Raw genomic sequence first — 14201 nt, forward strand, 5'->3', positions numbered from 1 at the left:
TTTTATTAATCTGAATTTCAGCTGAGCTAAAGTTGACTTCACTATTTAACTTTTTTTTTTTTGCGGTACGCGGGCCTCTCAGTGTTGTGGCCTCTCCCGTTGCGGAACACAGGCTCCGGACGCGCAGGCTCAGCGGCCATGGCTCCCGGGCCCAGCCACTCCGCGGCATGTGGGATCCTCCCGGACCGGGGCACGAACCCGTGTCCCCTGCATCGGCAGGCGGACTCTCAACCACTGCGCCACCAGGGAAGCCCGACTTCACTATTTAATTCAGTGACTATATAAAATAATCTAGGGAGGGTCCATTAATGCAAATAAATAGTACAAGTAAGAATGAGCACATGGAAAGGGATGTATAGTCTATTTAAGAGACAAACTGCTATCAAAAATTGTAGCACACGAATTGTTAATACTTAGGTAGATACTGTAATTGAAAAACATAAGATTTTTAGAAGAGGACAGAACTTTTCCAGTTCACCTTCTTTTATTTAATAGGTGAAGAAAATAAAGCTTAGAGAAGTTAAATAAGTTGTTATTGTCTAAGGTAAACCAGAAGTTAGTGAAACAGCTAAAACTAGAACTCAATTCTCTGACTCTTCCCATTGAATTAGGCTTTTTTTTTCTTTTATAAGTTAGTCTAATCTATTTGTTAAATCAGGTCCTGACCTCTACTTGAAAACACTGCTAGTAGATGTTCTTTATTACTATATTTACTTGAGAACAATAAAGGTATATTTACAAAATATTCTGTAATTAAAGTTTGTCATTAATTTGAACAAGATCCCTTTCCTTCTCCCCATCTTTAAATTAGTTTTAATGAGTGGGATCTGACTGTGCATCACAATTACATGGAATATGAAGCACCTTTTAAATTCAATATAAGATCTTCTTGTAAAGGACTGATATTCAGCCATTTAAATAAATTCAGTGGCTATTATGTGCTAGATACTGTCCTAGGTTCCAGAGATACAAAGATAAATACAAATAGTACTAGCCTTTGAGGAGCTCTTACAATCTATTAGCTATCAAAATTTAGTCTCTGAGTTTATTTCATTTTTTAACTTCTTATTGTTGAAAATTTCAAAGATGCTTATATTTAACAGATGAATGAATCCCCATGTATCCATGGCCCAGCTTCAATAATTATTAACTCATCATCAATCTTATTTTAATGATACCTCCACCTACCCCCTCTTCTCCCATATTATTATTATTTTTTAACATCTTTATTGGAGTATAATTGCTTTACAATGGTGTGTTAGTTTCTGCTTTATAACAAAGTGAATGAGTTATACATATACATATGTCCCCATATCTCTTCCCTCTTGCGTCTCCCTCCCTCCCACCCTCCCTATCTCACCCCTCTAGGTGGTCACAAAGCACCGAGCTGATCTCCCTGTGCTATGCGGCTGCTTCCCACTAGCTATCTATTTTACTTTTGGTAGTGTATGTATGTCCATGCCACTCTCTCTCTTTGTCCCAGCTTACCCTTCCCCCCTCCCCGTATCCTCAAGTCCATTCTCTAGTAGGTCTGTGTCTTTATTCCCGTCTTGCTCCTAGGTTCTTCAGAACTTTTTTAAAAAAATATTCCATATATGTGTGTTAGCATACAGTATTTGTTTTTCTCTTTCTGACTTACTTCACTCTGTATGACAGACTCTAGGTCCATCCACCTCACTACAAATAGCTCAATTTCGTTTCTTTTTATGGCTGAGTAATATTCCATTGTATATATGTGCCACATCTTCTTTATGCATTATCTGTTGATGGACACTTAGGTTGCTTCCATGTCCTGGCTATTGTAAATAGAGCTGCAGTGAACAGTTTGGTGCATGACCTTTTTGAATTACGGCTTTCTCTGGGTATATGCCCAGTAGTGGGATTGCTGGGTTGTATGGTAGTTCTATTTTTAGTTTTTTAAGGAACACCCATACTGTTCTCCATAGTGGCTGTATCAATTTATATTCCCACCAACAGTGCAAGAGAGTTCCCTTTTCTCCAAACCCTCTCCAGCATTTATTGTTTGTAGAAGCAAATTCCAGACATCACATCATTTCATCCATAAATATTTTAGGATGTGCCTATAAGATATAAGGATCCTTTTAAAAACATAGCTATACTACCATTATATGCCTAAAAGTTAATAATTTCTTAATATCAAATATTTGGTCATTACTCAAATTTTCAATTATCTCAATATGTTTTTTTTTTTTTTAGTTAGCTTGAGTGCCCTTCAAATGGATTCATAGAGCCTGTAAACAAGGGGCAAAACTTACCATATATGTCTGGGTAAAATTTGCATTATGAAAAAAGTTATGTCATCAATCTAATATTATCTCAGTCATAGATAGTTCCCAAAGAATTTAGCTAAAAAAATATATTGCCTCCAGGTACAAATATACAAAGCAAAAATGAAGTAGTGATACACTATTACAGAGTTTTTGTCCAAGTAGAGAAAATAGAGATAGGTGGTATTTCTCTGAAAGTTATCCCTAGTCAAGACCTTGAATAGAGTTTTCTTTTAAATCATTAGGAGGAAGTGAATTTTGTGAATGAAATATGGGTGACCCAATTCTTCCATGTACTGCTAAGTTCTTTATATCTTATGCCATAGAAACTGTGAGCAGAAAGGTATTTGAATACTCCCAGCTGAGCTGATACAGAATCAGAATCAACAAGCCAACCAGGTTATTTATGTTTCTGTGGGAAAGTAAGAGCTAAGAGCTATGTCTATATTTAAGTCTCCTGTTAAGAAAGGGGGAAACAGACACAATATCATAATGAAATCATAGCGAACATTACTGAGGGCATGGTAAATGCCTGGCACCATTCTAAGTGTTTTACACGTATTTATTCATCAGGTCATCACAGCAACCTCATAAGGTAGGTACTATTATTATACCCATTTTACAGATCAGGAAACAGAAGCCCAGGTTACATATTCTAATAAGTGGCAGAGCCAAAATATGAACCCAGGAAGACTGGCCCCAGAGCCTATATTGACCTTACCCAGTATACTATATATCTCTCAATACAAGGTTTCTAGTGAAAATTGTTATATTTTTTTCTAACGGTGAATACATCATTTCTGTTGAATTATAACTTACTTGTTTTCAGATTCTGGCATGTGAGAAACTTTTGGAACAACAAGACGAAGCAAACACCTGTATGATAAAGTAATATAAAAAGTGATGCTTAGGAAGAAATATGTGAAAGAATATATACCAAGTTATTAATCTTGATTAGCCCAGGAGGCAGAAGTGAGAAAAGAGAGGTAAAAAAGGAGATTATTTTATTTATAGGTCTTTGTATGTCTTAATGGTTGCAATGAAAACATACCAACTTTGTAATTTTGGAAGAGTAATTTAATAAAATAATTTTAAAACGAAAGTGTTGCTTGAAAAATTCTTAAATAGTTCCACAGTTTATATAATTGCCCCAAATCACCTGCCAGAACATCAGATATAGTGTACAAGTCTTTTATATTTTTCTCTCTATAAAGGAACCTGGAACTGGCCTTTGGGTTCCACATAAACTAGGATGAATATTTTTTGAAGGGATCTGGCGGCATGATGACAAACTGACAAAATAAGGCAGTTTGTAAAGTTTCAAATCCTAAAAATCTTTAAAAAGAAAAAACACCATCAATCATCCAGAATAATTTTAGATATTTATCTGACTAAACGTATGTATCTCAAGACTCCTTCTGATACTTTTGTATCTGTGACTCCATTTCCCTTCAGAAGTATGGCCTCAGGTATAGTTGACCAATGGGAGAATCACTATAGAACCCTTCTGGTTTATTTTTCCCACTGGCATACTCTCAGCTACATCATTAGGAGTTACCATGTCCTAACCTCACCTTCCTCTGTCTCATTATTGTATGTAAAAGTTCCCTTTTGATAAACCATTTTCCTTCATACAAACAGAGAAAGGGGAAGATCAGTTTCAACTGATATCTTTTTTTTACCTTAAGCATCCCTACCAAATTTCCAATAGCATTTTTCACAAAAATAGAAAAAAAAATCCTAAAATTCAAATGAAACCGCAAAAGACCCTGAACAACAAAAGCAAGCTTGAAAAAGAACAAAGCTAGAGCCATCACATTTCGTGTTTTCAAACTATACTACAAAGCTATAGTAATCAAAACAGCATGGTATTGGCATAAAAATAGTCACATAGACCGATAGAACAGAGAGCCCAGAAATAAACCCATATATATACTGTCAACTAATATACGACAAGGGAGACAAGAATATTTAATGGAGGAAAGATAACCTTCTCAATAAGTGGTACTGGGAAAACTGGATATCCACATACAAAAGAATGCAATTGGACCCCTATCTTTCACTACTCAGAAAAACTAACTCAAAATGGATTAAAGACTTAAATATAAGACTTGAAACCATAAACGTCCTAGAAGAAAACACAGGGAAAAAGCTCCTTGACAATGATTTTTTGGATATGACACCCAAAGCACATGCAACAAAAGCAAAAATGAATAAGTGGGGCTACATCAAAGTAAAAAGCTTCTGCACAGCAAAGGAAACTATCAAAAAAAGGAAAAGGCAACCTATGGAATGGGAGAAAATGTTTGCAAACAATATATCTGATAAGGGGTTAATATACAAAATATATAAGGAACTCCTACAACTCCACAGCAAAAAACAAATAATCTTATTAAAAAATGGGCAGAGCCCCTGAATAGGTATTTTACCAAAGAAGACATCCAAATGGCCAACAGGTACATGAAAAGATGCTGAACATTACTAATCATCAGAGAAATGCAAATCAAAACCACAATGAAATATCACCTCACACCTGTTAGGATGGCTATTATCAAAAAGATGAGACGTAACAAGTGCTGTAGAGAAAAGGGAGCCCTAGTGCATTGTTGATGGGAATGCAAACTGGTACAGCCACTGTGGAAAACAGCATGGAGGTTCCTTAAAAAGTAAAAATAAAACTACTATACAATCCAGCAATCCCACTTCTGGGTATATATCCAAAGGAAAGGAAATCACTATCTTGAAGAGATAGCTGCACCCCCATGTTCACGGTAGCATTATCCACAATAGCCAAGACATGGAAACAACCTAAGTGTCCATCAGTGGAGGAATAAAGAAAATGTGGTATATGTACACACACACAAACAGGAATATTATTCAACCAAATAAAAGAAGAAAATCCTGCCTTTTGTGACAACACAGATGGACCTTGAAGGCATTGTACTAAGTGAAATAAGTCAGACAGAGAAAGACAAAAACTGTATTGTCCACTTATATGTGGGATCTCTAGGAAAAAAAACAAAAGAAAAAAAAAGAAAGAAAGAAAGAAAGAAAATCCAAACACATAGAAATAGAGTAGAATGATGTTTGCCAGGGCCTGTGGGTGGAGAAAATGGGGAGATGTTGGTCAAAGGGTATAAACTTCCAGTTATAAGATGAATACATTCCAAAGATCTAACGTACAGCATGGTGACTGTAGTTAACCATACTGTATTATACATTTGAAAGTTGCTAAGAGAGTCAATCTTAAATGTTCTCAGCACACACAGTGTGTAATTTTGTGAGGTGATGGATGTATTAACTAATCTTACTGTGCTATTTCATAATACGAATGTGTATTAAATCACCAGGTTACATATCTTAACTTATACAATGCCACCATTTGTCAGTTACATCTCAATAAAGCTGGGGAAAAAACCACTTGGTATTGTAGGCATTGACTCAGCTTGATCCCATCAGCACTATTTTGGCAAAGTTTATAGACCAAGAGTAACATGTACAGAGGAGATCCTTTCACATCCACAGGATGTGGATTACTTACTTTAAAGCTATAATGACTTCTTGTCCGTCTTCTGAATATTGAGCTAAATATTCCAAAGCTTTTTCTGCCACGATTTGTTGTTCATTCTATAAAGGACAAATATAATATGTTAAATTACATCTCAAAGTGATACCTATAAAATGTTATCTATATTCCTGTCCATTAAGGGGAACACAAAATCTGAACTTGTTTGTTTTGTATTCTCAAAAGCGCTACTGCAAGATGGTAGAATGAAGATGTAACTCATTGACAAAAACAGAACAGGTTCACATTGGCCCCAGAAAGCCACTCCTCCCTATCCATAAACACTCACAGCCTTGCCAACACTGCCTTGAATTCACTAGGACTAATCTTACTGTGCTCTTTATTCCTGTTTGTCAGCAGGAGCCAAAAGAACCCTGGACTCTGAGGTCACCCTCATTTCCAGCACCCTCTGTAAATCCCTTTTGTCCTCTTTTCTCATTTCTCCCCAACTCCTCCAACCCTTCCACTATGCTTTCTGAAATTCAGTCCATTATCAGCAAAGTCTCCTCTATGAGCAACTTCTTCCCAGAAAGCTCCCTCTACATTCTTTCTCTAATGGAAATCTATGCTTCTCCAAGGACACTGCTTTCAATAAAGCCCTCTCAAGTAGTGGCTGTTTTTCTTTCATCTCCCTAGACCTGGAGATGGAGTAGGCATCATTTTTGCTCTTCATTGCTGTTTTAAAATTATTCTCCCTCTTGCTCCCTAAAACCCCCAGCTTTGAATTTCCTGTCACCAGACTATATCACCCATTATCCCTCACTGTTATGGTGAACTGCTCTCAGACCATTTCTTCTCATTTCTTAATGATTTATCTACTCCTCACAGTTATTTTTTCCAAAATATACTCCTGTCAATTTTTGGCATTTTCATTATACAGATAGATGATCCTTTTAATATCCTAGTCTCTTATTTCCTTGAATTCCACTCTGCCAATTATCTTAGCCATTCACTAGCACAGTCATTCACTGGACACTGTCATCACTAAAAGCCAGGTCATGCAAGTGAGGCTCCTAGGGTACACAATTTATGGACGCACTCATTCTCAGGGTTGTGCATGGACCAATTCTAGGTGCCTCACTCCCTCACTCTTGTCTTGTACCCTGCTCTATTTCATGTATTCTACCATCTCCTACCTTTCTAATTCACTCCCTCTACCACTCCAGCAATCCTTCAACTGCATTAAGATCTCCAATACATTGATACTACTAATATTTCACCATCCCTCATCCCCTTGAAGTCCTCCTCGGTATCCAGTTTAAATTCCATGGGGATTAATTATAATCACTCCCTTGTTCCTTGATTTTCCTGCCCCTCTTTTGCTTCATTGTATTCACCTGGCAAAACCATAAGCCTGGTTAAATTCAACTTTCTAGTGACTTTTGTGCCTGCATCCATGCAGCTGAAAGTAGCTGGGTAAAAACCTGTACAACTATTTGTTTTATTTTTAAAACTTCATCAAATGGACCTTACTGCTACAAGGCAAGCATACCACACTACCCTTGCCATTCACTTTCTTGATTTTCTGGATGATTAGTTGATATCTTATCCTCTTTTCTCAACACCTAACACCTCCTCTCCTATTCTCACTCTCAGGTGATGACCTTGTTTCCTACTTCACTGAGAAAACTGAAGCAGTCAGAAAGAGAACTTCCACAGATTCCCACTACCACATCTATTCACACACCAGGAACCACACCACATACTCTGCCTTCTCAACTGCTATCATAAATGAACTATCCATGTTTCTTCCTAGAGCCAAACCCTAAACTTATACACTCGCATCCATCACCTCTTGCCTATTTAATGACATTACTCTAACAATTTTCATTTTTCTCTCTCACATTGTCAATTTTTGTTCTCTTAACTGGGTCATTCCTATTAGCAAATAAACATTCTCACTCATCCCATTTCAAGCAAACAAACAAACCTCTTGATCCTACTTCTCTCACCAACTACTGCCCAACTTTAAAAAAAATTTTGTTTTCTTGCCCAACTTCTTTTCTTCCCTTTGTAGTAAACTCTTCTAAAGAATTGTCTATACTTACTGTATCCAATTCCTTTCCTTCAATTCTCTCTTGAGCCTACTATAATCAGGTGTTTGTCCTACCTCTACCAAAACTGCTCTTGTCAAACTCACCGATGACCTCCATATTATAAATTCCAATGGTCAGTCCTCAGTCCTCACTGTATTTGACCTATGAGCAACATTCAACATAGTTGATCACTCTTTCCTCCATGAAACACATTTGGCTTCCAAGACACCACATCATCCTTGTTTTCCCCTACCTCATGGATTACTCCCTTTCATTATCCTTTACTGGTTCCTCTTCTTTTCTCCAAACCATTAATGTTTGAGGGTTTCAGGCTCAGTCTCTGGTCCTCATCTCTACTGCATATATACTCACTCCCTTGGTGATGACATGCCAGTCTCATAGCTTTATATACCATCTATATATTAATGACTCTTATTAAACTTTTCTCTTCAGCCCAGACCTCTTTCACAACTCCGGAGTCATATATACAACTGACTATTCAGATCTCTACTTGGATAGTCTAATAGACATCTCAAATGCATCATGTCCAAACTGAACTCCTGATTTTCACCCCAACCGTACTCTATTTGCAGCCTTTCCTAGTTCAACTGATGGCAACTCCACTTGATGACCCAGTCTCTTTCTCTTATACCCTTCATCCAATCTGTCAGCAAATTCTGTTATCATTTACCTCCACTGTTACCTCCCTTATCTGAGTCACCTTAATCTTCCCTGGATTACTTTGAAAACTTCCTAACAGGTCTCCTTGCTTGGTTCTTTTATGGTCTATTTTCAATAAAACAGCCAAGAGTATTTCTGTCAAAATGAAAGTCAAATCATGTCACTGCTCTGTTAAAAACCTTCCAATGGTTCCCCATGTCATTCAGATTAAAAGTCAAAGTCCTTTCACTGGCCTATAAGGATCTACATAATCCAGACTATCACCTCTCTGACTTCATCTCTCACTAATCCCACCCTTTATTCATTCTAGCCATACTTGCTTCCTTGATACATACCTTAGGGCCTTTGTATTGGCTGTTACCTCTGCCTGTATTACTCTTCCTCTTAACTCCCCCCATATATCTACAGGGCTAACTCCCTCAACAATTTCAAGTCTTTGTACAAATGTCATCTCCTCAATGAGACCTATCTTCACCACCCTATTTAAAAAAAATAACTCACACCAATCCCAGAGGATTGTTATCCTGCTCTATTTTTTCTATATTATTATCAACTTCTAACATATTACATATAATTTCTTATTTATTATGCTTATCATTATCTTCTCTCCTCCTGCTTGAATGTTAGCTCCAAGAAGGCATATCACTGTTTTGTTTACTAATTTATCCCAAGAGACTATAACAGTGCCTGGCACTTAGTAGGTGCTCAATAAATATTTGCTGAATGAATGATAGTTTCACTAGCACTTGAAATGCCTTTTGCAAAGCAACTGTAGTAAGTAAAAACTGGATTCCACCCTTGTTCTTTTGTAGAGATATATTCAGTTTCCTGGGTTTGGCTCATCCATCCTTCCTTCCATCTTCTAATTCAAACTACTTGAGGCTTTTTTTTTCCCTGATTCTTTCTCCTCTATTAAAATTATTTTCCTTTTCAGAAATATAGTTCCATAATTCTTCCATTGGCTTTCTTCTGCTTTCCATCAAATGTAACTTTATAAACCTTCCTTTAAAAAGATATTTGCCTTTGGGTTCCCCATTAGAGATTTTTCTCTCATTTCCTGCACAAGCACATCATGTATCTACATTTGCCAAATATTTTTCCTCTTCCAGGAGTTCTATTATCCTATTCATTAACATCAAAACATATCATTCAAAACTGTATTCAGCTACTACTTTGGGCAAGATATTGGGCAAGGTACTAGAAATATGGCCCTCAAGGACTTTGTAAGTCAAGTAAGACAATCCATGCATTAGCAATATAAGGCAGTATATATGATACAGACCAAATAATTAGCATACACGTTAAAAATTACTGAAACTTAGAGTAGAAAGAGAGCAACTGAGGACTGGAATTGATTTGGGAAGTCTCTACAGCGGAAGGAAATCTTAAGTTGGACTTTGAAAAGGTGGCATTTAAATAAGAACATTTCTTAAAAGATGGGATGGTATAAACCAGACACAGAAAAAGGAATGTGACTGGCCTGTTTGACAAACACAGTATTTGTTTGGAGTTATAGAGGGCCTGTGCCTCCACCATTCTAGATCCTGTGCCTAACGTAATGGTGGCTTATATCACTATAATGATGATACAGGGGAGTAATATGAGATAAAGTAGAAGAGACAGCTGTGGCCAGATTGTATATCGTTAATAAGAACAGAAACACTATATGCGTAGATCAAGCTTCTTTAATAACAAATCACATTTTCAGCCATCCTCTTACTTAATTTTCAAAATAACACTGGAGTTAGGTATTATCTTTATTTTACAAATGATGAAATTAAGATTCAAAGAAGGGAAGCACTTAAGTGGCAGAGCCAGAATTCAAACCTGGTCTATCACCTAGTCCAAGAGCTCCACAGTTGCTACAATGCTTCTCCTAATCCTGTATATTACTAAGACCAGAATTTTGCAAGTAAACAAAGGAGGTGCAAGTATTTATTACTTCTAAACTAAAGTCGCTTTCTGGTTACAAACTAAAAAGATCCATTAAGATTTAAACTGTGTTTTTTTTTTTGGCAAACTGATGATAAAGATAAGTTTCCAAATAGATGATTATTTTTTTGCATGGTATAGTACTTCAAATCTCAAGTTTCTAATAAAAGTTAATGTTTTGCTATGCTTAGTTTTTCTGTTGTTTTAAGCTCAAAACTATTACCTCACTTTGTTTTATTTACTTTTCTCTATATCATAAAGCAATGAAGAGAAATAAAGCAATTCTGCAACAAAGCTTGGTGTGAAAACAATGAGGCAAAATAGAGGGTAAAGAAAGGCCTCTCCTGTGCCTAACTGATGATGATTCCATTCTAATTGTCTCTGAAAATGGAAAAGAGGTAAAAATCTCATAGACGGGTACATAAGAATTACCTGTAGAGCAAGCTGGGCAGCTAAATTGAGGAACATGGAAACTAAACTTCTATTTGTAACTACATCATTCTCTTCTTGTTCTTCAGCTCTTAATAAATTCTCTGAAGGAGCAATTGCCTGCAAAGCTGAAAAACAAGGAAACAATTAAAAAATGAGATACTCTTATCAAAGATAATAGCTATCTCTGGTTAATTATATCCCAATGACTTTGGAATTTGTTTTAAGAGCATTAATATCTTTAAAATATTAATTTTCATAAAGTCATCTAAATTGCTAAACTGTCAAGGAGGACTTGAATGTCACAAAAATGCCCAACTAGGCAATTCATCTCTATGAATTTATTCCATGGATACATCCGAAAAGTGAATATACAACATACAAATATGTTCACACAGCAATTTTTTGTAAGAGTGAAATATGGAATGAACCTAAATTTCATCAATAATGTATGGGTTAAATACAATTTGGTACATCCATATAGTGGATTCTAATACAGAATAAAGTAAAAAAAAAAGAATGGTGGTATTATATTTCCTTATATGTCTTCAAGTCAGACCATGATAAGTTAGATACGTATGTACTATAGGCCTTAAGTAACAACTAAAATAACAAAACAAAAAGTTATACCTAATAAGCCAAAGAATGAGATAAACATAATTATAAAATATTAATTAATCTACAAGAAGGGCAGAAAAAAGAAAAATGGCAACAAAGACCAGATAGGACAAATAGAAGACAAATAACAAGATGCTAAATTTAAACTTAGCCATATCAGTAATCACGTTAAAATATAAATGGTCTAGGGCTTCCCTGGTGGCGCAGTGGTTGAGAGTCCACCTGCCGATGCAGGGGACACGGGTTCGTGCCCTGGTCCGGGAAGATCCCACATGTCACGGAGCGGCTAGGCCCGTGAGCCATGGCCACTAAGCCTGTGAGTCCAGAGCCTGTGCTCTGCAACGGGAGAGGCCACAACAGTGAGAGGCCCACGTACCGCAAAAAAAAAAAAAAAATATATATATATATATATATATATATAAATGGTCTAGATGATCCAATTAAAAGACAGAGATAGACCTTTAAGATGGTGGAGGGGTAAGACGCGGAGATCACCTTCCTCCCCACAAATACATCAGAAATACATCTACTTGTGAAACAACTCCTACAGAACACCTACTGAATGCTGGAAGAAGACCTCAGACTTCCCAAAAGGCAAGAAAATACCCATGTACCTGGGTAGGGCAAAAGGAAAAAGAAAAAACAGAGACAAAAGAATAGGGACAGGACCTGCACCTCTGGGAGGGAGCTGTGAAGGAGGAAAAGTTTCTATACACTAGGAAGGCCCTTCACTGGCAGAGACTGCGGGGGGGGGGGGGGGCGGGGGGGTTGGAGGGTAAGCTTCAGAGCCATGGAGGAGAGTGCAGAAATAGGGGTGCAGAGGGCAAAGCGGAGAGATTCCCGCACAGAGGATCAGTGCCGACCAGCACTCACCGGACTGAGAGGCTTGTCTGTTCACCCGCTGGGGTGGGCAGGGGCTGGGAGCTGAAACTCCGGAGTCGGAGGTCAGGTCCCAGGGAGAGGACTAGGGTTGGCTGGCTGAACACAGCCTGAAGGGGGCTAGTGCACCAAAGCTAGACGGGAGGGAGTCTGGGAGAAAGTCTGGAACTGCCTAAGAGGAAAGAGACCATTGTTTCAGGGTGTGCAAGGAGAGGCAATTCAGACCACTGCCTAAACAAGCTCCAGAGACAGATGAGAGCTGCGTTTATCAGCACAGACACCAGAGACGGGCATGAAACGTTAAGGCTGCTGCTGCAGGACCAAGAAGCCTGTGTGCAAGCACAGGTCACTATCCACACAGCCCCTCCCGAAAGTCTGTGCAGCCCGCCACTGCCAGGGTCCCATGATCCAAGGACAACTTCCCCAGGAGAACATACGGCATGCCTCAGGCTGTTGCAACTTCACGGTGGCCTCTGCCGCCACAGGCTCGCCACGCATTCCGTACCCCTCCCTCCCCCTGGCCTGAGTGAGCCAGAGCCCCTTAATCAAGCTGCTACTTTAACCCCACTCTGTCTGAGCGAAAAACAGATGCCCTCAGGAGACCTACACGCAGAGGCGGAGCCAAATCCAAAGCTGAACCCCAGGAGCTGTGCGAACAAAGAAGAGAAAGGGAAAGTTCTCCCAGCAGCCTCAGGAGCAGTGGATTAAATCTCCACATTCAACTTGATGTACCCTGCATCTGTGGAATACCTGAATAGACAACGAATCATCCCAAAATTGAGGCAGTGGATTTTGGGAGCAAATGTAGACTTGGGGTTTGCTTTCTGCATCTAATTTGTTTCTGGTTTTATGTTTATCGTATTTCAATATTTAGAGTTTATTATCACTGGTAGATTTGTGTATTGACTTGGTTGCTCTCTTCCTTTTTTTTAATATATAGATACATATACTTTTTCCTTTTTCACTTTGCATGCGTGTATATGTGTATGTGATTTTGTCTGTATAGGTTTGCTTTTACCATTTGTCCTAGGGTTCTGTCTGTCCGTTGTTTTTTTTTTTTTTTAGTATAGTTTTTAGCACTTGTTATCATTGTTGGATTGGTTTTTTGGTTTGGTTGCTCTCTTCTTTCTTTCTTCTTTTTATTACTTTTTAATTTTTAATATTTTATTTTAATAATTCCATTTTATCTTATTTTTCTTTCTTTCCTTTTTTCTCCTTTTCCTCTGAGCTGTGTGGCTGACAGGGTGTTGGTGCTCCAGCTGGGTGTCAGGCCTGTGCCTCTGAGGTGGGAGACCCGAGTTCAGGACACTGAACCACAGGAGACCTCCCTGCTCCACGTATTATCAAACAGCGAAAGCTCTCCCAGAGATCTCCATCTGAACGCTACGACCAGCTCCACTCAATGACCAGCAAGCTACAGTGCTGGACACCTTATGCCAAACACCTAGCAAGACAGGAACAAAACACGACCCAGTAGCAGAAAGGCTGCCTAAAATCATAATAAGGTCACAGACACCCCAAAACACACCACCGGGCACAGTCCTGCCCATCAGAAAGACAAGATCCAGCCTCATCCAACAGAACACAGGCACCAGTCAGCTCCACCAGGAAGCCTACACAATCCACTGAACCAAACTTACCCACTGGGAGCGGACACCAAAAACAACAAGAACTAAGAACCTGCAGCCTGCAAAAAGAAGATGGCAAACACGGTAAGTTAAGCAAAATGAGAAGACAGAGAAACACACAGCAGATGAAGGAGGAAGGCAAAAG

The 14201-nt window shown here is 38.3% G+C and overlaps 1 protein-coding gene across 1 annotated transcript in view; it reads right to left on the bottom strand.

Moving 5' to 3' along the window:
• The window catches only part of TEX11 (testis expressed 11), a gene marked incomplete at its 5' end in the record, with an annotated part of 336930 nt that overhangs the window by 80902 nt on the left and 241827 nt on the right, over positions 1–14201 (bottom strand). Inside the window, 3 exons of the mRNA XM_029241408.1 lie at positions 3108–3164; positions 5830–5915; positions 10935–11059. Coding sequence (XP_029097241.1) covers positions 3108–3164; positions 5830–5915; positions 10935–11059 — 268 coding nt within the window. The remainder of the gene's footprint in view (positions 1–3107; positions 3165–5829; positions 5916–10934; positions 11060–14201) is intronic.

This window comes from Monodon monoceros, unplaced genomic scaffold (genome assembly GCF_005190385.1).
Source record: "Monodon monoceros isolate NGI ecotype Baffin Bay Population unplaced genomic scaffold, NGI_Narwhal_1 Super_Scaffold_22, whole genome shotgun sequence".
Lineage (NCBI taxonomy): Eukaryota > Metazoa > Chordata > Mammalia > Artiodactyla > Monodontidae > Monodon > Monodon monoceros.